General features: G+C 55.7%; 3 protein-coding genes across 3 annotated transcripts in view; 2 read left to right on the top strand and 1 right to left on the bottom strand.

Moving 5' to 3' along the window:
* The window catches only part of AK2 (adenylate kinase 2), a 6,450-nt gene extending 4,327 nt beyond the window's left edge, over positions 1-2,123 (top strand). Inside the window, exon 7 of the mRNA XM_065744694.1 lies at positions 1,312-2,123. Within this exon, the coding sequence (XP_065600766.1) occupies positions 1,312-1,319 (8 nt within the window). The 3' untranslated portion in view covers positions 1,320-2,123. The remainder of the gene's footprint in view (positions 1-1,311) is intronic.
* NDUFS5 (NADH:ubiquinone oxidoreductase subunit S5) overlaps positions 1-15,645 on the bottom strand; it is a 27,775-nt gene extending 12,130 nt beyond the window's left edge. The window contains exon 1 of the mRNA XM_065744713.1: positions 15,634-15,645. The gene's annotated coding sequence lies outside the window, so the exon portion shown is untranslated. The remainder of the gene's footprint in view (positions 1-15,633) is intronic.
* RNF19B (ring finger protein 19B) lies at positions 15,281-24,880 on the top strand. The gene is made up of 9 exons (XM_065744639.1): positions 15,281-15,972; positions 19,437-19,642; positions 21,317-21,461; positions 21,802-21,964; positions 22,300-22,414; positions 22,530-22,670; positions 22,993-23,200; positions 23,775-23,906; positions 24,096-24,880. The coding sequence occupies exons 1-9, from the start codon at positions 15,374-15,376 to the stop codon at positions 24,589-24,591; spliced, it is 2,205 nt and encodes a 734-aa protein (XP_065600711.1). The 5' UTR covers positions 15,281-15,373; the 3' UTR covers positions 24,592-24,880.

The raw sequence follows: 24,880 nt of genomic DNA, 5'->3' as shown, positions 1-24,880 counted from the left end.
CCCCAAGAGCACGGTTCTGTCTCCGTTCTGATGCTGTTTGTGGGGCAAAAATAGTGCGAGTGACAATGGGGGTTTTCAGTTTTTCATTTGTGGATTCTATTTCCAGCTCAGGTGTGGCGAGGTGTGAACTCCAAAATAGCAAATAATAGTGAGAGGCTTTTTAAAAATGAACAGCGTGAAGGCTCCAGGCAGGCTGCAGTCACTGCAGCAATTTGATCTCTGGAGGACAAGAAAAGGATTTGGGTGTCAGTTCTGTCCCTGCACCCTTCCTTTGGCTTCGGCCAAGGGAAGGTGTGTTGATCTTCCCCTGATCCCAAAGTCTAAATAAACACTTACTGCAAAACAAATGACTTTTTCAAGGCCTGGGGGACAGAGTTATTAACCACTGGCCTCACGTGCCTTTAGCCAAGGGCTTTTTTTATGAGCTCATGGAAATGTACTCGTTTCTTGAGCAAGTCGAACACTTCGGCCTTGCTGTCCATTTGTGGTTCGTGCTTGGACATCTCCGTGCTGTTACAGCCCCACAGAGCCTCACAAGGCTGGTGACAACCTTTGCCCATGTGTGATTCCAGCCCTGCCTACAAGACCTCAGTGAAAATGCAGATTGGCCCAGATAAAACTTTGTCCTTTGGCCTTACATGGTCTGTGTTCACTGATTCGGTGTTCCTGAGTCCTCTCCTCTTTGAAGGAGACGGCGTGTCTCCCTCAGTGTGCTGAGCTGTGTGTCCAGAACAGGCACTTGGTTCTCTGCAATCCCTTGCATTTCTTCTTGGTTACTCTTTTGTCTAAAAATGACTCTGTCCTCATACATCCTTTCCAGGAAAGTGGCCCTCTTCCTTTTCAGCAGACTGGAAATAATGCTAGAAGCTGAAAGCAGTTCACTTCTTATTCTTGAAAGCATGTGAGTGGGGAGAGGGGATTTGAAAGTAACCAAGGGTGCTGGTTTCATCAGCAGCCCAAGGTTCCCAGATGGCTGTTACCTCATCACCTGCAGTGTTTTCCCGTGAAGGGACAGCTCAGGTGTGTGGTCTCACCATTCTGAAACTGAGTGGGAGCAGCTTTTATCTTCGTATCCTGAGAGAATCAAAGAAAGAGCCACAGCACCCTATATGCTGTCATATTGCAGGGTTCCTGGCCAGTTGGCATTCCTGTCTGGTTGAGGTTTTACCCCCCAGCAAGAACAATGTTCTTCCACTCTCCATTTCTTTTTCCCCCTCGTGCTTCTTTGCATCCAGCTCAACAGCCTTTTATGCCATAAACCATTTGTTTTTTCCCCTAAATTTATTTTTTCTTTGTTCCCATTTATTCCAGCTGAGTGACTCCGTGAACCAGATGAGACACCACCAAATGCTGCACACTGCTACATCAGCCATTGCAGCCTTCCCCTGGTGCAGGGGAGGGCAGCTGGGAGGGGGGGTACGACTGATGGGAAGGAAGAAGGAGGTGGTAAACAAGGGGGCTAGGGGTTGGCTTGGGTGTTTTTTGTTTGTATTTCTTATTCAGCAGAATCATTCCGGAGGGGAGGTGGCCTTCTCCTTAGAAATCAATGTTTAGGAAGGCAAAACTATTGAACAGAAGCATCTCTGGCAGTGACCAGACCCAGGTCACTGACACGGAGCAGGGGTGGGGATAGGTACAATTCCAAGCTTCTCCAGGACTTTCAGGACTCATCTTACTGGCTCTTAGATGCTGGAGGCTATTGAAGGTGTGCTGTGATTTCTAAAGCCGCTTCCTGTCAGCAAGGACCAAAACGAACAAATGACTCTTTTCTGAAGTAGAAAAGGAGGAGGGGAAGAAAAAAAAAATGCTGTGGTGTTTTCCTGGAAGCTTTGTTTTTCTCGTTCTGCTGCATTCCTCCACCCCAGCACACACTTCTCAACACTGCTGCTGCTGAACCGAGGGGCTGCAGTGCTAGTCCAAGCCTGCCTCACTTGGCAATCAGGTGGCTTCTCTGTGATCTCCACCAAGCTGGAATTCACATAATGCTGAAGAAATGCAAAAGAACCCTTCTTAATTGACTGCACAAATAACACTTCATTGGTCTTTTTTTGCATTTCTTTCTAGATCAAATGGTGCCTTGTCTAACCTCTGAATCAATAATAAAATAACCCCTTTACATTTTGTATCTGTTGCTGTGTCCTTTTTGCCCTGCGGACAGCGTGGAAGAAGGGAAGCAGATGACGTCCTAACAGTTGAGTGGGGTGGGTCCTCCGGCCTGATCCTATCTCAAGGACGTTTCTGTGCAGCTAAAAATGTGGCTTGTAATTCCTTTTATGTTCTCTGCCGAGTGTGCTTCAGTGCTTTATATCACCATAGCAATGCTGTCTCTTGCTAACTTTGTGTCTCTCGTTTCGTTTCTTCGTGGTGCTGAAAGCACAGCCCCTGTGTACCTGACCCTTTGTGGTCAGAACTCCTTTCAGGTATTTTTGCATCTGATGTCATTCCCAGCCTTTCCTCCCTCTTCCTTTCTGACTGCTGGTGTGTGGAGGAGCCGCTGTTATTTCCTCTCTTGCAGTAACTGCAAGCCAAACGCTGTCTTGTTTCTGCTTGTTCTCCTCTCATACCATACACCTCCACTGCCAAACTGCACAGGACAAAATCTGCTGCAGTGAAGGGTCTGAAGATATTTCCTGGTCTCCTGCCCCAGAACCCTCATGGGTTCTGAGAGGAATCCCAGAGGTTGTGCTGATGAGAAGTTGTTTTTTCCAGCGCCCTTGGCACCATGTGGTAGCAGCCCTGCTCACATCTGGGGCTTTGATTCAGGCCCTGTGGCAGACATCAGAGGGTCAGGCTGCCAATGCCTTCTTCCTCCAGAAAGGACTGGTTTCTTCAGCATAACTGGGTGCCCTTGCTCTTCAGCCATGCAGTCTCTGTGCTCTGATGGTTTTATTACCTTTCTGTACCTCTGATCAGCATTTTCCATCTTTTGAAGGTAAGCTTATGTTTCTTCTGCATTCGTGGTGTTCTTCCCTCATTTCTTTTGATGGTGGATGTTAAATTATGTTCTTCCTGATTGTTTGTGAGTCTGTCCTTTTGCTGCTTGCCTACTGCTGTTTTCAGAACCTGTTCTGCCTGCTCCTCCTGGCTTTCCAGTGTGTGGGATGGCAGCTCTTGGCTCTCTGAGCTGGGCTTCTTCCAGTTGATCACCAGCTTACCCAAATGCAGAGCACAGAATGAATTGCTGGGGTGCTGTGGTGGGGTTGTTGAGCTCAAACAAGCCTCTGTCCTCTGTAGTTGGATCTGTTCTGTGACCTGTCTCTGTCACAGTGACCTTGAGTGTTTTCCTTAGCATGTGATGCTCTGCAGGTGCTGTGAATTCCTTCTGTTCACGATTTCACTCCAGCAAGCTGCTTATCAGGCACTCTTTTGAAAACAGCGTTCATATTTCATTTAGAAAATTATTCAGCAGCTATAAAAGGGGAAAATTCCTATTTATAGCACAAGAACCAGCATCAAATAGGACACTGAATTCTCACTGATAGGGGAAGTGACCTGTTCTCTAATGCAGCAATATTTCTGCTGAAAAGAAGCAGCATTTCGGATGGGGGGAAGGGCTGACAAAGCCGTGGGCCATCTCTTCCCATTAAAGATGTGCTGCAGACCTAAAAATGTACTATCTGGCCTTCTCCCTTCCTGATGAAACCATCTGTGAATGACACTGCAGAAAACCCTTTCACTGTGGATTTGTGGTTGGTAATAATGAGTCTGATGGCTCCTGATGGTCTGGCCCGGAGTCGGTCTTAAGTTTCTGATCGATATCTGCTCTCCAACCTTGACCTGGGAGCAAAGGCAAGGAGTGCACACTATGGACAAGCGGCACAAAACCGCGGCTCGGGTACAGCTTGTGTGAGGGTGAGTGTGACATACACATCTGTACAGCCCTGGTACAGAAAGAGCACGTGAGACTGAGGAACAAAGGACGATGGACGGGGAAGGTGGGAAGAGCACAGTGTGGAGCCCTGCAGGGCTGCGTGGAGGCATGCACGGTGACTGCCGTGCTTCATCTGAGCCCCGGCTGCAGCTCTGCTCGGCCTTCCCTCCCTCCCCGGGGCTGTGCTGGTGCTTCTGGCCTCTGCCTGCTGCTCTTCCCCGATGTCTTCTGTCCTTCCTGCGGTCTTCGTAGCAAGAGCTGCAGTGGGTGATACCAAGCGAGGCCCTGAGAGGTGGAGGACCAGAGGATGGGATTCCCTTCTCGTTGCTGTGGAAACCGTCGGATGGGAAGCAGCGAGAGCGGGGCTGGCAGGGAGTGCTGGGGGTGTGCGGGCTGCGGGGGCAGAGCCGTGCTGACATCACGCGGGGAGGAGGAGAGGGACGGGAGAGGAGGGAGGCTGCGGAGGGAGCAGGGCTGCATCCCACGGCTCCGGGCAAGGTAAGAGACCCTAGGGGAGCAGGGCAGGGTGGGTCCTACGGGTGGCTGCGGGCTCAGGACCTGCCTTGGCATCCTTCTGGATAGCATGCTGACGTGGGGGGGGGGGTTCCTGGGCAGCAGGAGCATTATACAATGCTCTGACAACCTGGCACAGCAGGGCTAGGCTCCTAGAAACCCGGTCGGAGCCTGGCTGCCCGAAGCAAAGCTATAAAGGCATCCCCCCCTCCCAGGATATCAGTGTGTTTTACTCAGTGCTGGAAAGACTGTGCAGCAGCCCTGCTCCCTCTGGAGAAGGGGACCGGAGTTCCCTCTTTGGAATGGAGTACAAACCTTTGAAGAAATGAATCAGAAGTTTGGAGACCCGGTCTCCCTGAGCTGCATCAAACTAACAGGAGGCTGTAAGCAGAGCTTGTGCACTGGAGCTGAGCCCAGCACTGTGAATATGGGATGGGTATCCTAAGCTACATGTCTCCAGCAATCTCAAGACTTACCCAGCCTGTGCAGAAAGCAGTCGTTCTGAGGAAGGCAGCCTGGTACACGTTTATTGCTGGGAGAGCTCCAGTGTGGATCCTGGGAATCTGCAGACCTTGGAGGCAGAAAACAAAGCCCTTGAAATGTTTTGCATGTCATGTTGTCTTTTAGCGTAACAGTTGCATAAGGGGATCCAATCTGTGAGCAGAGGGAACAAGGGGTGACGGTCACCTTGTGCCCTGCAGCATCCTAGTGGTACCCGGGTACTTGACTGGCCCAGGGTCCGGGGGGAATTTCATCTCTTATTAATCCAAGAGATTGACTTGTTCATTAATGCTTGGAAACACTGGAGGTGTTCCAGTTCTGATTCCATGGCAGAGGTGCCCACACCAACAAGGAGGATGGACTGGCACACCTTTGCCCATCAGGACCTCAGGGTGTATCTGACTAAGCAAAGAACTTCCAGGGCTAAAAGCTGGCAACCCCAGTGGGAGTCACCAACCAGAAGTGGGATGGAGATAGAGAAGGAACAGAGCAGAACTTGAAGTGGAGCTGAAGAAACATTGTTTTTTACACCAAAGAACGGTGAGGAGCCCATGTTGTTGAAAATAGTTTCATGTTCCCAGCGTTTGTGGGATCACGACAAGACAAGTCATCCACAGGGCAGGGGAGAGCAGTGGGGCCACGGAGAAATGCAGTCAGGAGTGCTTGAGCATAGGCTCTGGCAGCAGCTCCTGCCAACTTCCAGTGCTGCATGGGGCAACTGGAGTGGGGGGAGACAGCTCCAGGTGACCCCAGGCACTCCCAGATGAGACTTCGCCTGTCCTGGCTGCAGCTTGGGAAGGGTTAACTCTGCTTTTCTGCATTTCCAGTCCCTGAGGTAGCTGCTGGCCATGCAGAACTGCAAACACAGCTAGAGCTGCTTCTATTTCATGTTTCATCTTGGCTTTTCAAGGGTACTCAAAATGCAGGGGGGAATGGCACCAGAGCCACCTCCAAGCAAGAACAGTCCTTGACCTTCCCCCCAGCTCCTTCTGCTCACCCTATAACTTGCCTACACTGCAAAGGGGATGATCATGTGGATATTACACAGCCCAGCATGTGCACATCAGCTGAAGCAGCTGAGCGTCTCCATCACACTCTGAGTGCCTTCATGTGCTCTCTCCCACAGCTGTGCTGCTCTACATCAGTGTTTGTACCCTACCATGGGCTATCACTGCTAGGCACAGGACCTACTTGTGGCACTTCTTTTGCCCTTTGCAAGGGAGACAGAAGGGCAAATATTTCCACCTCCCCAGAATGCAATAGATGGATGCGCTGGGAGCTTGTGCTCTGCTGGCTGTTGGTACCCAGCCTGCAAGAAACACCCCTCTGAAAAAATAGGGCTGTGGACTGCAAGCCTCTGCAGAGGGCTGGGGCACCAGGAGGAGCTGCTCTTGTGCCAGGGTCCAGCAAAGGCCCTGGGAGCTGAGCCAGGTCCTGTCAGACATTCTAATCCTTCCTGTTCCACTCTCTCCTGGCCATGACTCCACTGCAGAGAATGTTTTCCAGTTCCTTTGGCAGAGAAACACACAGGCTCTACATCCACCTTCACCCTTTCTGGTGCTCGTAGGGCCAGCAGTTGGTGCACCCAGGAGTGCGTTCCCAGTGCTGCCCTGGGGTCCCCTCTGTCATCTCCCCAAACCTAGGGTGGAATTTCTCCCTGCTGAGGCTGACATTTCTTTAATAGCTGAGGTAATCAATAGTTCCCTGTTTCTTAATGGAAATATTATCCCCTTGGCTATATTAGTGTTTCCAACATTTCATAAACCTGCCCTTAACTCTCATCACTGGGGGAAAATCTAGGTGCTCTCTCTCCCAACTTGCACAGGGCTTCACTCCTTTTTTAGCCACTGCCAGCACCTCTTGAAACTACCTGGGAAGGGCTGGAAGCACACAGAGAAACTGCTGAAGTCATCTGACTCTCATCAGTCTCAGCCCCTCTCCTGGCTCTGCTCCAAGATCTCTCTGCTTTCTTCTCCAAGGAAGGAGATGAGGACAGAGTCAATGGGATTCACATGGCCAAGCACATTGCTGATTTAAATCCCAGTCCACGGGTTCCTTGGCTTAGCTGCTGCCAAGAAAAGAAAAGCTTCCCATCATACAGCAGGCCCAGTGCAAGGCAAGACCAGGGCCGCAAGACAAGGTGCCCATAGCAAGGCTCCATGGCTGTGGATAAAGCTTCCTTGCAAACACATCAGCTTCCTGGGCTGGATTTCCACTGTCCATCCCAGCTGGCAGATGGCTGGACAGTGGTTCTGGGCTCCAGTTTCCTCTGACTGAAGGAGACCACAGAGTTTGTTCTGTCACTGGGACAACAGAAACGCTTGTTGTGTACTGCTGCATCTCTGCGTGCTTCCACTGTTTCCAAACCAAACAAGGTCACAAAGAGACCCAAGAGAAACCCACTTCCCCTCTTCACTGGAACTCCTCTTTCTGCCTCATGTGTGCCTCTGTTGCCATCTCTTGCACGCCAAGTGCAGGAACAAACACTGGGGTTTGGCAGGGCTCAAAGCCTTGGCTTCTCAGATGGGAAAGAGGCATTCTTGGTCCGCAGCCCAGAGACAGGGTTCTGCTCCTTGTCCACTGCCAGGTTCTCCAGCTGCAGTTTTGGTGTTCATTGCACGCTGAGAGAACTGCTCCTACACGTTGGGACCAGGCAGCACCCCTGGGTGCTGGGCTGTGAATCCAGGGGGAGCAGGTCAGAACAGCTGGGTCAGAAAACAGCTTTGTGAGCCCCAGCACGCTGCTGCAGCTGAGCTGCACGTCCCAGCAGGAAGCACAGGAGTCAGAGCTACCCTGAGAGGCATTCCCCCAAATGTGCATGACTGCAGGGGGCAGGGAAAGGCAAAGGGAGGCTGTGTAGAGCCAGAATGTCTCTGGCTCGTGTAAATAGGGCTGTTATTGCCAATAGTTGCCCCCAAGAGACTTCAGGGCATAGCTGGAGAGGGACCCTGTATCTCACAGGCAGCTGGGAAGCACTTGGCAGCTTCTCCTTTTCCAATGGCTGTCACTCAGCCTTTCCCAGCACTCAGGGCACCGGGATGGCAGCCTGGATTAGAGAGGTCAGGCATGGACAGACGAGGCACGGTCAGAGCTGCTGCCTCCCTGCTAGAGGGATGCTATGGAGCAACAGCAGGGCCTAGCTTCTGTGGAGCATCTGAGGTCTTCATTCAATCACCCATAAACCTCCTGCTCAGTTTTCTGCTGTGCACAGCCCAGCCTCTTCAAACAGAACGTGGGCTAGTTTGCTTAAACACTAGCTATAGTAACCCACAGATGAGATCAGCCCTGCAGGGGGAAGAGGACTTCTTGTGGTGGCAGAGGGATAGAGCTGGGAGCAGAGAGGGAGAAGAGCAATTTCATGGCAGTGGTACACGTGGGTTCTGCCTGAAGAGAAGTTGGAGAGAATGGGCTTGTGGCTGTGGCATCAGACCAGGAGAAGGAAGAGGTGGCTCAGTAGTAAACCCCAACAGAATGAACCCTGTCCACTTTTCCACGCCAGCCCAGGAGCAAAGGATGCTCACTCCTCGTTCCTGCTTGTAACAGCAGTGACAACAGAGTAGCAAAGCCCCAGCCTGCAGCAAACAACAACTTGCTCAAATGCAACAGCTGTGGGCACACAAACAAGCAAACAAAAGCTTGTTTATCTGTAGAAGTACTCAAGTAAACAGGGATCTCCAGCAAGACCCCCTTACCTCCACTGCCAGCCCATAAACGGGGGCTGGGATCCTGGCTCCACCCCTTCCAGTCACTCAGGGCACTGCATGCACCTGAGCTCCCCTGGGCTGGCCCTGCTTCCCTCCAGGTGCTCAGTCACTGCTCCAAACCATGCCTTACCTGCAGGGCTGCAGCAGAGGACAGCGGCTCCAGGCTGAGCCAGGCTAAGGGCAGGGGCTTGGCAGCCAAGCACCAGGCTGAGGAAAGATCACATCTGAGACAAGGGAACTCTGAGCCAATTTTCAGTGAGGAGCTCATACATTTCCCACCTGGTTAGCATTGGCTCAGCCCTCTGGAAAATGATACGCATTTTCCTTGCTGCGGGGCCAGCCCCATCCCGGCTGCTGGAAGGACCAGAATCGCTCCTTTCCCCTTTTCACAGCTGTTGCTGGTTATGAAAATGTGAACATTCCTCAGCCAGTTCTCGGCAGGAGCTGCCCTTTCCAGGGCTGACCGCATGGGCTGTTTCCTCCTCTTCCCTCCTCCAGCTGTCACAGGACTGGGTTCATCCTAGTCCTGGTGCAGCACTCCCCTTCTAGGCTCCCTTTCCTCACACGGTGCGCAGGAGAGGCCCTTGGACCTGGACACGAAGGGGGAAGGTTTATTCTTTTGCCTCAGATCTAGAAAAGTCTTGAGCCAATTATCTTCCCAAAGTACTGGGAAAGAAATAAGAGATCCTGGGATCTGTCTTGCTGGAGGGATTTACTCTGCAAGGAAACCTTGCTCCTGACACCATGTTCCATCCCAGCAGCACACAAGGAAGGTCACACCTAGCAGAAGAGCAGAGGGGATGCTGCCGTGGCATCTCACAGGAAAGTCATTATTGTCACATCAGACACAGAGCTCGAGCCTACAGTGTGGAGAGGGAATATTGGACAGAGCTCAGTGAAGACAGGAAGGACACAGCAGGAGCTGTGGATAGCCAAAGCTTAGTGAGATTCAGAGGGCCGCCCTACCCAGCAGGCTCAGTGCTCCTCGGAAATCCCAAATGGTGCAACTGAGCTAATTCAGAAAGAGAGAGTCTGGCTAGTGCCAAGGTCAGGCTGACTAACTCCTTCCACTCTGTCTTCCACGTCTGCTGGGTGAGGCAGGAAGCTGAAAACTCCCAGCCTGCTTTTGGGACCCCAGTACGTGTCAACGAGCAGGAACCATCCTGTTTCTGGGTACCACGTACATCTCAGCACCAATCCCCACTGTGCTCAGTTCCTTTCCTGACTCCTATCAACACAGAGACAGAATTTCCTCACTCTTCATTTCACATCTCAGGGAAAATTTCTGCCACTGGTGTTGACTTAAATGAAAAGTTGGTAAATTCAGGAGGAAATGCTGCTTCATTAAGTAACCTTTGGAACTGCTTTGAGAAATTTCGAGTTAAGTATGATAAATGGCTTGGAAATATCCTGATGGTTTTATAACCTTTAACAACATCTGTACTTCTGTACCCAGACAAGGGTCACCAGAATGCTTCAAGATGTGAAAAGATCCCCTTACATAAACCAGGGAAGAATTCTCTTCCTGTCTTTCTCCACGGGGGCTGTTCCCATGAATCCGACTTCAGTTTGAGAATGAGCTCTACAGTGCAGCACTTCTGGAGGTGGTAAATGCTTTGGGAGCATTACCTGCGAGATGTGGCACTGCTGAAGGGGCTGCAGATAAGGACTGGCCCCGCTGATGGGAGTTATGTTCTTGCCCTTGGAAGTTCCCCTAAAGCTTTTCTCTTTGCAGATGTCAAACTGGTGCTTTGTGGCACTGGGGCTAAAACTCCTTCAAAGCCAAGCAGCCCCAGAGACAAACCCCAGCCCCTACTTGCCCATGACAGCAGATCCCTGGCACTCGGTTCACTGGGGTCTTCTCCCATTAGCAGGTCACTGAAAGCTCTGGATTATACCCAGGCAGCATGGACAGTGTAATATGCAAGCCCTGAAACTGCAGCGCCTGCTCCACTACACAGCAAAATAGGTCGTGCATCAGCAAATGAAAAAGGACAGATGGTGTCTGCTAATACAGCTTAGTTTATGGCCTGCAGGATTAACTCACTAGTTGTCATACGTGCAGAAGATAGGAAATGGGTGGGTTGGTTGGAGGAAACACAGAATGCCCAACCCTACCTGTTTGTAATGTGCTCAAACTGGAAAGGATGTCAGAGATGCTGTGAGGTTTTAAGATGCAGGAGGGATTTACCAGCATTGCAATCTCTTCTGGGGTCTGGGCACTAAAGCTAGGGCCTTGAACCAAGCTCTTCTGTCCAGCTGCAGTTCCTGTTCCCACACTACTATCGCAAAGGTCAGCACTGTAGAGAGAAAGATGCTGAGCCATGCAGGCATCCCCAGCAGAGGCAGGGACACCACCTGCAGCCTGCACAGCAACACCAGCTCTGCAGGAGAGGAGCCCTCAGCTTCCTGCCCTGCGCTGCTGGGGGACGCTCTCCAGTTCAGCTTTCTGAGCTCCCGGGCACCCACACGTCTGCAGGAGGCAGAAAACTGAGGCAGAAGTCTTAGGTCTTTTCAGTGCTTTCTATGTGACACACTGTTCTCCTTTCCTGGAAATCAGGCCAGTGCCTCACTGCACTCACTGCAGAAGGCAAGCACTGTGCCAGCGTTGTCACATCTGCTGTCTGAGAGCAGTACAGACCCTCCCTGAGACGCCAAAAAAGGTCCTCCTGAAGGTTTCACCTTGATCTTTGCTATCTCCGCCGTGGCCAGGTTTGCTCGAGTCCTGCGAGATGCTGAGCTCCCCAAAACACGGCTGTCATCACGGAGATGTGTCTCGTGCTCTCCCCGAGTGTCACAGACAGGTGGCTGCCACCCGCTGCCAGAGGTGTTTGTCACCCCCACCTTCTCTTAACCACAACCAGCTGTCACAGGCGCTGGGGTTTTCTCCAGTGACTAATTTGCATGTGTTTATGCCAACACCAGACACATAATTGTCTGTTTAACAGCTCGGGTGAGGAGGGAGTCTGGCTGCTTCCTTGTATCGCAGGGATCAGAGCAGCACTCTCCCGATGGCAGCACCCTGCTGGCTAAGCCTTCTCAGTTATAAATCCGGTATCATTAGGGACAGCAGGTCACCAGGAAGATTGAATTGGGAGCAGTGATCATTGTCACTTTTATCGCCAAAGCTGCACAGAGAGCGTGCAGGACAGCAGGCAAGTAAGCAAATCAGAACAGCGTGTGCTTTTACAACAAAAGGAAATGCTTTTGTAGAGGTGAAGAGCGTATCAGATGACTATTATAAGCAGTTGCTCAACGCTCACCACCTTTACGTCACTACTGAAATAGACTGCATTTATCCCCACGTCCTTGCTCGGGTTCTCCTTTCGGTGTGTGTCCACAGCAGGGCCAGACCTTCTGGCTGAGACGTGGGGGAGGCAGGACGGTGAGCCACCCGGGCACTGAGCCTCCAAGCACATCTCCCCACCTCCCACCTCTTTTATCAGCTGCTGACAAGATCTGCCATGTGCGTAGGTGGCTCCCAAGCTTACAAGATGATTCCCCACTCCCCCCACCCCTACTCATAACACTGCTCAGGATTTCGAGGAGGGGGAGCACAGCATTCCTCCTGCTCTGCAAGAGACGTGCCATGCTTTCCCAGGGCTCCATGTGGCAACTCCCTCCTGGGATTTCACATGACAGCATCTTCCATGGAAAGTCACAGCAGGGAGTGGAGATTGCCGTGCAGTAAGTGTGGGTGTTACGAGAGCGCAGAGTAGGATGAGGAGATGGAGGGGAGAGGGGGTGTAACCACTGAGCAAACCAGAATCCTACTGAAAGAGCCTTGAATTCCCGAGCCCAAGGCTCCCCTCTTCTGCCTTTTGCTCTTCATTTAAAAGAATGTCAGTGCGTGTCAGTCCTACAGAGAAAAAGGGAATCGCACAGAACCATCTCTTTGTTCCCTGAACACGTCTCATGGGACCACAGGAGGCAAACAGAACATGAACTAACGAGATCAGTCCAGAGTGTGTGCAGTTGCACAGTGGGGAGAGCCCTCTCCAGCCACTGTTATCTTCCCTGGAGAGAAATAAACATCTGCTAATGGCATCTCCATCTGAGAAACGATCAGAGTGCGCTGTCATTACAAACCAGCAGTTCCCCAGGGCCGCACAGACCATGACCCCAGCGAGCTTCAGCTCTTGGATACGCAGCTGCTACCCCGTGTATGCAAAGCATCCCTCATGGCAGATCTCAAAGCTCTCAGCGTGAGCACCCCTCATCACCCACCAGTGCCAGCCCTGTGCACACAGCTGGGACCACACGCTCCTGGAGCAATGGGGCAAGGAGCCAGGGTGAGGTCACCGCTGAGGTCTTTGCATTGCGTGGTCCCTCACACCCTCATCCCGACGCTGAGACTATGGCAGCCTCTCAGGTTCGTTTGCAGTGGTGAACCTCCGTGCATCTAGATCCCTTCAGGAGCCCGAGGGCCAAAGGTCTCATCCTGCCCAGAAACCAAAGCTGAGTCATTCCAGAGTGCTCCTGCTCACTAACAAGGAAGAACTCCTCGCTTTGAGCTCCTGGTGTGAAGCCACTCCCATTTCATCCCAGATGTGGCTATTTTTGAAAGTAGCAACACGAGCTGGATTTCCTCTAAACTCCATCTGCTCCGAAACACAGCCAGTGACCCATGAACTGCATGTTCATCTGGGTAAAGAGGGGGAAACCCTGAGAAGACCTGTGTACTCCCAGAGACGTCTGCTCCAGGGAGGGACTCGCACATCAGTGCCAAAACGCCCTGCAGGTTTGGGGCAGATTGAACCTCTGTGTGTCCTGCCGATCAGTGACACGAGCAGCAGGCAGTTGCTCCCCAGATATCTGGGTGAGCAGGAAGGGGAGGGGGCAGGCAAAGGGGGCACGGTAGGAGCTGGAGTTTCTGTTTCATCAGCAGCCCAGCCAAGCCGGTGCTCGCCTGCAGGGCCCCACGGCAGCAGCGTTCCCAGCCGCAGCACAGCCCGTCCCCCCATGCACATCCTCTCAGTCTGAGGGCACTTTCACAAGCCCTTCTCGGCAGCCTCTGCTTTCACTCTCTGCATTACAGACGGGAGTTTTCATTGCATCACCAGGGTTCTTCCTCCCTGAAGCCCGTGTCAGAGCAGCCACTCTTCTCAGTGGGGGCTTTCAGGGGGTGGGCGGCCGCGGCAGTTCCCGGTGCCCCTCGGGTGGGTTTGGTCCCAGCCGGGCAGCGGCAGCACGCGATGGCTGCGGCCCTGAGCATCCCCTGCACGGCTGCTGGAAGCCTCCCTGGGAGACGGCGGTTCAGGCAGCTCTGAAAGCTGCCCGTGACAAATCCCGCTCTGGCTGAAGCGGCAGGGTTGGAAGTTTCTGCCAGCGTAAGCAAGAACAAATTTGCCTATCAGAGCTGAGATTCGTTTGCTGAAGCGTTTGAATTCTCTCCCTTTTTTTTCTTTTTCCTGTTGTTTATATTTGAAAACGTCCCTGGGTTCAACACTCAGGCTGATGCCAGCTGCCCCGCAGCCCCAGCTCACCCGATCCACCTCCCGGCCCGGACCCGTTCCCACCAGCGCCTTCCCCCCTCCCAGCAGCGTTTCCGTGTGCTCTCTGTCCCAGCCCTGCCCTCCGCCTTGGGTTTTTTTGTTGTTGTTTTTTTCCCCCGTGAATTTGAATCAAAACAAACCACGGATTTCAAACTGCTCCCTCCCGAGGAACGTGCTCCTGGCCGGGGCTGTGGAAACTCCACGCTGACACAGGACTTGTTTTCAAGCAGATGCTGCACGCAGACCGCGGCAGTTCATGCCCATATGCGCCAGCACACTGCACCCTCTCAGCAGTAAGGGCTGGAGGAGCATCGGCACAGCACAGGAGCAGGGGAGGCAGAAGGTGACGCTGAAGTCAGCGTGAGCCCCTCTGATCCCCTCTGATCCCCTCCTCCGCCCCCCAGTCCCGCCTGCACCAAAGGGAACGAGGAATCGTTTCTGCCCCGTCAGCACACTGTGAGCCGATGCCTTTCCCAGGGACTGCAGATGGTTCTGCTCTCTGGGGCTGTTACTGGTAATTCAGGCCTCCCATGAGCCCGAGACGAAACCTTCCCACGACCAGCCGCAGTCTGCCCTCGTGCTGCAACGGCCGCGGGCTGAGCCGTGCGTCCCATCCCCCACGCAGGTCCCAGGTTTCTCTATTTCGGTCAGCAGCGTGATTTTTAAGTGAAATCACCACACGGAGACGGCCTCGGCTGCAGATGGGCAGTGACAGCCATTTCAAAGCGTCTCAGACCCAACCCATCTCCGCCAGGAACAGCTGATTTCAGCACCATCTGCATTGACACCCACCTAACACCACCCCTCGTCTTCCTGCCCGTCCCGTGAAGGGGAGAGCAGCCCTCCCACCAGGGCCCTGCAGCAGAAGAGCGGCAGCATCCCCACGAGGAGTTAACGCGAGCCGGCAGCCGAGCAGGGGCACGGCGCGGTACCCCGCGCTGCTGTGGGGCGAAGCACTGCGGGAACGGCGCGGGAACCGCCGCCCCGCACCCGAAGCCCGCGCACGCGCGCCTCCTCAGCGCTGCCCGCAACTAAAATGGCGGCGGCGGCTTCGCACCGCGATTGGCGGAGCAGGTGTGGGGGCGGGGCGAAGTGATAAAGGGGCGGGGCGAAGTCACGAGGGGGCGTGGCTCGGCGGAGGGGCGTGGCACGCGCGGGGCGGGGCGCTCTCACGGCTCCGGTGCCGCTGTCGTTGCAGCGCCCGTTGGGACGCGGTGTCCGGTGCTCGCCGCTCCCGGATCGGCCGCCGCTCGTTGATACCGTCGCCTGACAACCGCCGCCCCGCGGCCATGGGCTCCGAGCGGGACTCCGAATCGCCGCGCTCCTCCTCCATCCACTCGGCCGCCGCCAAGTGCCCGAAGCCCGGCCGCCGCCGCCGCCTCTCCTTCCAGAGCGTCTTCTCCGCCGCCGCCGCCTCCGCCGCGGGCGGCCGCCGCCGCTCTAAAGCCGATCCGCCGCCCGCCGCCCCGCCGCCGCCCCCCGCCGCTCCCCCGGCCCCGCCGCCCCCTCCGCCGCCCCCTCCGCCGCCGCCCCCCGAGGACGCTCCGGTTCCGGCTCCGGCTCCGGCGGCGGCGGCGGAGGGGAGCGGCGAAGAGGAGCTGGAGTGCCCGCTGTGCCTGGTGCGGCAGCCGGCCGAGAACGCGCCGCGCCTGCTGTCGTGCCCGCACCGCTCGTGCGGGGCCTGCCTGCGGCAGTACCTGCGGATCGAGATCACCGAGTCCCGCGTCAACATCTGCTGCCCCGAGTGCAGCGAGCGCCTCAACCCCGCCGACATCCGCCGGCTGCTCCGCGACTCCCCGCACCTCGTGGCCAAGTACGAGGAGTTCATGCTGCGCCGCTGCCTCGCTGCGGACCCCGACTGCCGCTGGTGCCCGGCGCCCGACTGCGGGTAAGCGCGGGGAGGGGGCCCGGCCCCCGTGGGGGGCTGCTGCTGGGATGGCTTGGGTTCTCCTGCTCCTATAGGGGCTGCTGCTGGAACGGCCCGGGGTCCCCCATCTCCGCAGGAGGATGTTGTCCTTTATTTAGGACTGCTCAGGGATGGCCCTCCTGACCCCATAGGAAGATCCCTCTGCCAGAACAGTTGGGAGGGGGTACGTATCTCCACGGGGGGTTCTGCAGGGACAGTCTCCTGTGCCTATAGGGACTGCTGCTGGGACAGCTCAGGGTGGTGCCCCTTGTCCCAACGAGTGCTGCCTTCCCATCCCAAGGCCCCAGCACAGCCTGCAGCAATGGGACCTGCTGCCCGGATTAGACGCTGCCCCACCAGCTCCCCAGGCAGCTCAGACCCTGTGCTGTGCTGCCGCTAAGGCACGCTTTGTTCATGCTGTGGAAAGCCCTCTTTGCAGGTGCTCTTGGTGTGGCAGTCAGCAGGCTGTGCAGGGGAGCTGATGGGCCTGGGGTACCAAGATGACACGCACTGCTCTGACATCGGGATTTGACCTTGGGGACTGTGGAAGTGCAGAGCAGCAGGAGCTTCATAGTGGGATTTGTAGGGGGCTCTAGCTGAGCTACCATTTCCCTAATTTAAAAGAAAGCTGTTTTTTTCCTGCACAAATGGGAAGCACGGAGTTTCCCAGCCACGTGTGTCACAGCAGCACATGCATGGGGCACTCTGCACTTCATGGGGAGGAGGGAGCTGTAACCAGTCCCTATTTCCCAGCGAGGGTGACTGCATGGCACTGAGCAGCAATGTTGACTCATTATCCGTTGCCCAAGTGAGGAAATATCTGTCTGTCCAGAAGTCAGCCTGCCCAGGCTGGGTGACTGCACTTATCGGTGCGCTGCTTTCATTTTCTCTTTTCCTTTGAACGAGCTCTCTTGAGTTTCAATTTATGCTTTAAGGCAAAGCTCCCTGGAAAGGGCCTTTGTGCAGGGAACTCAGAGAAGCACTGCAAAGTTCAGCCAGAACACGGTGAGAGGTGCAGCTCTGGGTGGCATGAACATGAAAGGAAGGTCTGACCCGGCAGCGGGGAAGGAAAGTGTGGTGGGAGCACTGTGAGGATGTAATCAGAGCACTGTCATCACCGTCCCATACAAACTGGTCAACCCATCCCAGGCTGCCCATGGCAACACCACTTTGTTTCTTCAGAGAGCAGCGAACAGCAACTGTGCTGGTGTGTGCAGGAAACCCAGACCCTGGGTGCCTGGAGGTGCTGGGGCAGGGCGGGCTGTGCAGGCTGAGCACAGGGGATGCCCCCTCTCTCAGCGCTGGAGCAAACCCAGCTCCCACGCTCAGCTCTTTGACGCTGTAACATTTGTCTGCGCTGTGCCGGGAAGGATGCGGCCCAGGTGCTGCGGGTTGGGGCGGGTGGGTGTCACACAGCTGGACCCACGAGCCTGCTAGCGAGGGGAGCAGTGCTGGGCATCCTCCTGCCTGCTGCCCAGCTGTGCCCTCGGACGCTGCGGGCTGCTGCTGTGTCAGTAGCACTCAAACAAAGGCCGCTGGAATCTGCCCTCGGGCAGCAGGAGGAATTAATCACTCGGTTCATTCTTCCCAGCCCGGGCCCTTGCATCGTGCTTCTGTAGAGTCGGGCTATGAATTATTTACCGTGGGCTTTCCCACCGTAGCGGTGGCAGCGTGCAGCGTGCCCGTAGCACGGAACGTGGGCAGCCGACGGCCCCGTGCCCGCCCGCAGCATCCTGTGCCCGCACACCTACTGCAGTCTTTCGTAAACGGAAGAGCCCGGCTGTGCTGTGCGGGGGGAGGTGGAGTGCCGACACAGCACCGGAGCTGTTGCCATGGGGACGCTGGGCAATGGATGCACCATCGGTCGCAGTACACATCATTTTCTATATGTGCAGCGTTTCCCCCCCCCCCCCCCCTGCTACAATCAGGAGAACAACGGAGCCGTGAAGCCCACGAGCTGCGTGGGCTGAGCAGCGTGAAGGGGACTGAGGATGCTGCGGGGCTCAGGCTCCCCACGAGCAGGGGATGGCTGTGTCTGTCCAGGCAACCCGGGCTGTCGGGGGCTCAGGAGAGCACTCAGTGTCATTTTCCCCTTTTGCTTCTGTTGGGCTGAGGCACAAAGTGTCCATTTAAGAAAGGGAGGCAGGTGGGGCTGGACGTGTCAGTCACTGCGTCCCGTGTGAGAGCTCCTTTCTCGTTGACCTTGACTTTGGAGCTGTTCTTTCTCTCATACAGAAAGCCGTGTAGGTTTCAGGCTCGTGGCCTTGTTCTTGCTGTTTGTTATTTCAGTTCCAGGAGTGAAATGTAAACACGGAGGATTTTGGTTTCTCGTAGGAGTGTCTCAAAAAACCCTAAATCCCCTATGAGGGGTCAGCCCAGAGCACGAAGTTGCTGCATGGATTAGGAGTTGCTCCCTGTGTCGTGTACAGCTCAGCGGCTGCATGGCAGTAGCAGGGTGAGGATGCTCAGTGGGATTCTCCCCAAAACCAGACAGGAGGGGCCAGGGCCATCACCCCACGCTGCCCTCATCCCCCCCCAGGATGTGCTGATGGAGCCCACGGCTGTGCCTCCAGCCCCACACGCTGCCCAACAGCACTGATCCTTTGGCGATTATATCGTACCCCAGCACGATGAAGTTGCTCCAACTCCCACGGGATGTGAATCATTGTGGTATGACACATTTGGCGGTTCTCACGCTGCAGCCTCTGAGAAGAGGCAACACAACTTGAGCTGTACGAGCTCTAAATATAAAATCCTAAATGGGAGCTGTTCTCTGACTGCTGACCAGAATGTAGGGGGTGGTCGGCACCCCGTGCTGTGCTGGAAGCCCTAGTCCCATGGGGTGGAGGTCAGTGCGGTGCGGTGCTCCTGCGTGTATCCTTCCTTGGAGGAGCACTGTGGTGCTGTCAGAAGGGGATGATGCTCCTTCTCATTTGGGCTTAATCCAGAAACAGAACGACTTTCCTCTGGAGGGAGCCTTGCAGGTCAGTGGGGCCTTTGTTTCTGGGTTGTTCCACTTGTTTAGGACCATTATTGTCTGTATGGTCATAAAACTGTGCCCAGAACAGCTTCAGCCCTCCTAACCCCTCCGGGCCACGCACCCACCCTCACACCCAGCAGTCCTACAGCTGCTGAGCTGCAGAAAGGAGCATTGGAGCCAGAGCCTGGATCAGCAGAGAGGGCAGGCAGGGTGAGCATCAATCAGGGGAATCGACAGTGAGAGCAGCCAGTGCTTATTGAGGAGAGAACTCAATACCGCACGCTGTCTGTATAAAGGAAGCCGCCCCAAGTAACTCCATTAGCAGCTCTTAATCTCAGGCCTTGCGGTGTGAGGAGCAGGGCTCGGAGCGGCATCCTGCAGAGAGAGCCCCGCAGTACCCGGGCAGCACGGGGCCGTGCTGGGCAGTGCCGTCGCTCTCTGACTCCCCGTGTGTGCTCCTCCCCAGCTATGCGGTTATTGCCTACGGCTGTGCCAGCTGCCCCAAGCTGACCTGCGAGCGGGACGGCTGCCAGACGGAGTTCTGCTACCACTGCAAGCAGATATGGCACCCCAACCAGACGTGCGACATGGCCCGGCAGCAGCGCGCCCAGACACTGCGGGTGCGCACCAAGCACACGTCGGGGCTCAGCTACGGGCAGGAGTCGGGGCCAGGTATGGGTTCGTATGTTTGGGGGTCACTCTGTGCTCTGAGGTGGGGGTAGAGGGCTGCTATGTGGCAGTGATGTGATGGAAAATGCAGCGGTGACAGCAGAGCAGCAAAGCCTCGGGCTGCAGCAGGTGAGGATTTGCTCAAATGCACCATCCATGGGCACAGAAATAAAGGAAAGAGGCTGCTAACCTTCCCAAGACCTCAGGTATGCAGGGATCTCCAGCAAGATCCCCTTGTCTCCACTGCCAACCCTTAAACGAGGTCTGGGCAGGGGTGGATCCTGGCTCCAGCCCTTCTTGTCACACAGGTACACTGCTCTGGGCTGGCCCTGCTTCCCACCAGGAGCTGCATCACTGCTTCAGGCCGTGACTGAGCATTTCCACTACAGGGCCACAGCTGAGGGTCTCCAGCTGTGCAGCTGGGAGGTGTTCCTCTGGGCAAATCTGGTGTGCTGCTATAGAAATCGGGATGCAAAATGGGACAGGAGAGGTGACGTGCTCAGGTCCTTCCTCCTCAGCTCCCCTCATCCGCCCCAGCGATGCTTGTGGCTGCTTTGATCTTGGATGCTTCTTGCTGAGCTAGATGTTGAACAAATAGATGCTTCTTACAGCTGCAACTTCCAATTTGCAGTAAAATGTGGCGTTAATGCCCGGCTGTGTCTGGGGAGCTTTACTGTGAGGCGTTCATAATGTCAAGCACAGAAAACATGCCAACCCACAGCCTGCAGCACTGCCTGGTGGGGGCTGCTGTGTCCACAGAGCTCGTTAAAAATAGCTGTGGTGACTGTGGGAGTGGGCAGCGAGGCCGTTTCTCCCCATCCCTCCCTACTGCCAGGCACAGCACACTGCAGTGCATGTCCTGTTGGTTCCTGCGCTCAGAGCAGGGCTGCCCAGAGGTGGCTCAGCCCGGAGGGGCAGCGTGGGTGCTGGGGTACGAAGCAGTGAGCACAGAGCAGTTCCTGGGCTTCAGGAGAGGAGATCCCTGCCAGGAGGAGCTGAGCCACTGAACGCGAGATTCTTTGAGGCAGTGGTTCTTCCCACCCCATTCCTGCTGGATTCGGTGCAGTGATTAATGAGGTGTGAGCCGTGCTCTCAGCAGTTGGATCTCGTGTTGCTGAGAGTTAGAGGCTGCCAACCTGCACCACAGCACAGACAGCCGCTGCGTGACCTGACCAGACAGTGCCTGAACGAAGGAGGAGGTGGAGGACCCCTGCCCTGCTCTGCAGCCCCAGCCCCTCTGGCTGCTCCCAAAGGTCGGGGCAGGGGCCTCCATGTCTTCTGCCCCAGTTGCTCTCTGCTCTTGGTCCATGAGTCACCTTTGTGGAGCAATTTAATAATGGCTCTGACCTACCCTGTTGTCCTGGCTAGCACAGAGCAGGTATGACTTGTTCCCAGCACTGAAGCGTGCTCTGAAACACATCCCATGCAAGGCCAGAGAGGGCTTTTACAGGAGCTGTTGCTCTCAGACGTTTCTGTCCAGGAAAATCGCTTCGGTGGGCTCTGTCTCATCGCTATTGCTTTCTCACTGTAAAGAGAAACCGAGGCCACAACCAACGGGTTGTACCATCCCCACCCTCTGTGCCAGCAAAGGGCACCCAAAAGCGAAGGTTCTGTGAGGACCACGGAGACCCCCCGTGCTCACAGCACCTCCAACCCCGAGCCCCTCTTCCCCCGCAGCGGATGACATCAAGCCGTGCCCGCGCTGCAGCGCTTACATCATCAAGATGAACGACGGGAGCTGCAACCACATGACGTGCGCGGTGTGCGGCTGCGAGTTCTGCTGGCTGTGCATGAAGGAGATCTCCGACCTGCATTACCTCAGGTGCTTTGCCTTCCGTCCCCGCTCCTCTCCACGAGTCCTTCAGCAAAGCTGACCCAGAGATTTGGACTTCGTTCCCACCCTGCAGACCTCACCTCCTGATCCGGTGGCGTTTGGGGGCTGTAGTGTGCGGGGTTATTGAACACGGCTTAGGGTGGAAGGGACCTGAAGGGCTGAACACGGTCCTGGTGGTGTGATAATCACCAGATTCATCTTTATGGGGGAGAAACCTTTTTTGTGTTATCCACCCACTTCTTAAGCTTTGGGTTTGTTCGTATGGGAGTTGGCTTAGGGTTTCTCAGGGATTGCTCAAGTTTTCATGTCATTTCTTCCTTCTGTTAAGCCCCTCTGGCTGCACATTCTGGGGCAAAAAGCCATGGAGTCGCAAGAAGAAGATTCTCTGGCAGCTGGGCACGCTGATCGGCGCTCCCGTGGGCATCTCCCTCATTGCTGGCATTGCCATTCCTGCTATGGTCATTGGCATCCCTGTCTATGTGGGGAGAAAGGTAAAGGTGGCACAGCATGCGGTGGGAGCGGAGGGGTCTGAGCAGGAGGATCTGAGCTGGCAGTGTTCTCTGTGCTCAAGGCATCTGAGCAGCAGTAAGGGCTCATGGGGAAAGTGGATCTCTTCATAGAACCCAAAGTCAGTTATGTTTCCTAAGCCACCTTATCTCCTGGGCTGTTTATGGGGAGAGGAAGGCAGTGGCTGATGGCTGAACCCCACAGATGTCACACTGTGCCCTCACCCTGAGCCAGGAGGAGAAACCCTTTGAGCCCATGGCAGGGGCTCATAATGTCTCCTGGTGTCTGCGTTCTCACCTGGTGCCTGTCCCTCCCTCAGATCCACAGCAGATATGAGGGGAAGAAAACCTCCAAGCACAAGAGGAATTTGGCCATTACTGGGGGGGTCACCTTGTCTGTCATTGCCTCTCCGGTCATCGCTGCTGTCAGTGTTGGTAAGTGGGCACGGCACGGCTCCCTTCCAGCACAAACACGTGAGCATGGCTGGAAATCCCAACCCCGAGAATCTGCCCAGCAGAGCTCCGCCCTCAGCTCTCACTCACCCTGCAGGTATTGGGGTTCCCATCATGCTGGCCTATGTCTACGGCGTGGTGCCCATCTCGCTGTGCCGCGGCGGGGGCTGCGGGGTCAGCACCGCCAACGGGAAGGGCGTGAAGATCGAGTTCGATGAGGACGATGGACCCATCACAGGTAGTGTGACAAGAGGGGAGGGGAGGGGGCGAAGGAGGACCCTCTCACTGTGCTGAGGTGATGGGGTCTGGATAAATCCCAAATCTGAACGTCAGCCTCCTTGAGTTCAGCTAGAAGGAGACAGAATTATAGGTCATAGCATGGCTTGGGTCCCAACCCCCACCGTGGGCTGGCTGCTCCCCCCAGCCCGGCTGCCCAGGGCCCATCCGTGGCCTTGGGCACCTCCAGGGATGGGGCACCCACAGCTCTGAGCAGCGCTGCCAATCCCTCACCGCCCTCTGAGTGAAGAATTTCCCCGACTCCCCTCTGTCCCTCCCCACAGTGGCTGACGCCTGGCGAGCCCTGAAGAACCCCAGCATCGGTGAAAGCAGCATCGAGGGGCTGACCAGCGTGCTGAGCACCAGCGGGAGCCCCACGGATGGGCTGAGTGTGATGCAGAGCAACTACAGTGAGACAGCCAGCTTCGCAGCGCTGTCGGGCGGCACGCTGAGCGGTGGCGTGCTCTCAGGGGGCAAGGGGAAATACAGCAGGTAAATGGGGCAGGGGAAAGGCATGGGGCTCCCAGGGCTGCGCAGTCTGTGTGGGGCTCTGCTTTCCAAGTCAGGAGGTTCGACCACGGTTTCCTTCTCAGCTTGACTGCTGGATAATTGGAGACACGTGTTGAGATGGCAGCCAAGATAGAGCCCCACGGCTCTGCAACTTCTGTGGAAAGCTGTTCTTCGCAGGAATTGCATGAGTCATGGACACAAACGCTGCTTCAACTTTGTCATGGAAAACAAAATGGGTTTACCTGAATGGAGCCAAAAAGGAGACTGAGGGAAACCAATGGTTCTGAACACCACTATGCCAAGCTGGGCCAGCACAGAGCCCCTCCCTGTCCTGTCACAGAATGGTTTAGGTTGGAGGGGACCCTAAAGCTCCAACCCCTCCCATGGGCTGGGTGTCCCTCACCTGCTCAGGCTGGACAGGGCTCCATCCCACCTGGCCTTGAACACCTCCCGGGATGGGGCACCCACATCCTCCACCCCATGGCATGCAGGGACTGTTTGGTGCCCTCTGGGGACCACCTGAGGCATTTCTGAGCAGCCCTGTCCCTTCCTGCAGGCTGGAGGTGCAGGCTGATGTCCAGAAGGAGATTTTCCCCAAGGACTCTGTCAGCCTGGGGGCCATCAGCGACAACGCCAGCACGCGGGCCATGGCCGGTTCCATCATCAGCTCCTACAACCCCCAGGACAGGTGTGTGCTGGTGGGCGCCCTGGAGATGTCTGTGCTGCAGAGGGTGGGGGGGTGCTCCCTGGCGGCTGCTGGGGGCATTGGTGCTGGGCTGGCACAGGAATGGAAGCGTGAACCTCCTGTGCTGGGATGCAGCGCCCGTGGGTGCCCTGGGCTGCAGCCGAAGTCATGCGGAGGTGCTTGTTTCTGCAGGGAGTGCAATAACATGGAGATCCAGGTGGACATCGAGGCCAAACCGAGTCACTACCAGCTGGCCAGCGGCAGCAGCACGGAGGACTCGCTGCACGTCCACACCCAAATGGCAGAGAATGAGGAGGAGGAGGAGGAGGAGGAGGAGGGAGAGGAGGAAGAGGAAGAAGAAGAGGACGGTGAACAGGAGCAGACTTGCAAACACCAAAGCTGTGAGCAAAAGGACTGCGTTGCCAGCAAAACCTGGGACATCACCCTGGCGCAGCCCGAGAGCATACGGAGCGACCTGGAGAGCTCGGACAGCCAGTCAGACGACGTGCCCGACCTCACCTCGGACGAGTGCGGCTCCCCCCGCTCCCAGACCGCGGCTGCCTGCCCGCAGACCCCCAGTGCCAGAGGTGCTGAGAGCCCAAGTGCCCACCTGAGCCACTGTGCCCACGCCGAGGGCCGCAGGCTGGACGAGATGGTCACGCTGGAGTGCATCGAAGCCCGGGTGTGAGGTGTCCTCCTGCTGAAAAGCACGCTGCTGTCGCTGCGTCTGCGGGCGCAGGGCTGTGTCTGTGGCTTCTCCTTGCAGCCCCCACCTCGCCTCGGGGAGCTGCTGTTTCATACGTGATGAAAAATGAAAAGGAAAAAATGCCCCCCCCCACCCCGCCCTCTTTTTGTTTTAATTTATTGGTTCGGGCTCTGTGAGGTGTGTACGAGTGTAAATATGTACGTGTGTCTGTACGTCTGCAACCGTCCCGAGGACAGTTTGAATAAAGACTCTGGTTGTCCTTCGCCTCACA

The sequence above is a fragment of the Cyrtonyx montezumae genome, unplaced genomic scaffold (genome assembly GCF_038088225.1).
Source record: "Cyrtonyx montezumae isolate F1298 unplaced genomic scaffold, pur_monq_1.0 scaffold_31, whole genome shotgun sequence".
Lineage (NCBI taxonomy): Eukaryota > Metazoa > Chordata > Aves > Galliformes > Odontophoridae > Cyrtonyx > Cyrtonyx montezumae.
This window is presented reverse-complemented; position numbering and strand designations above follow the sequence as displayed.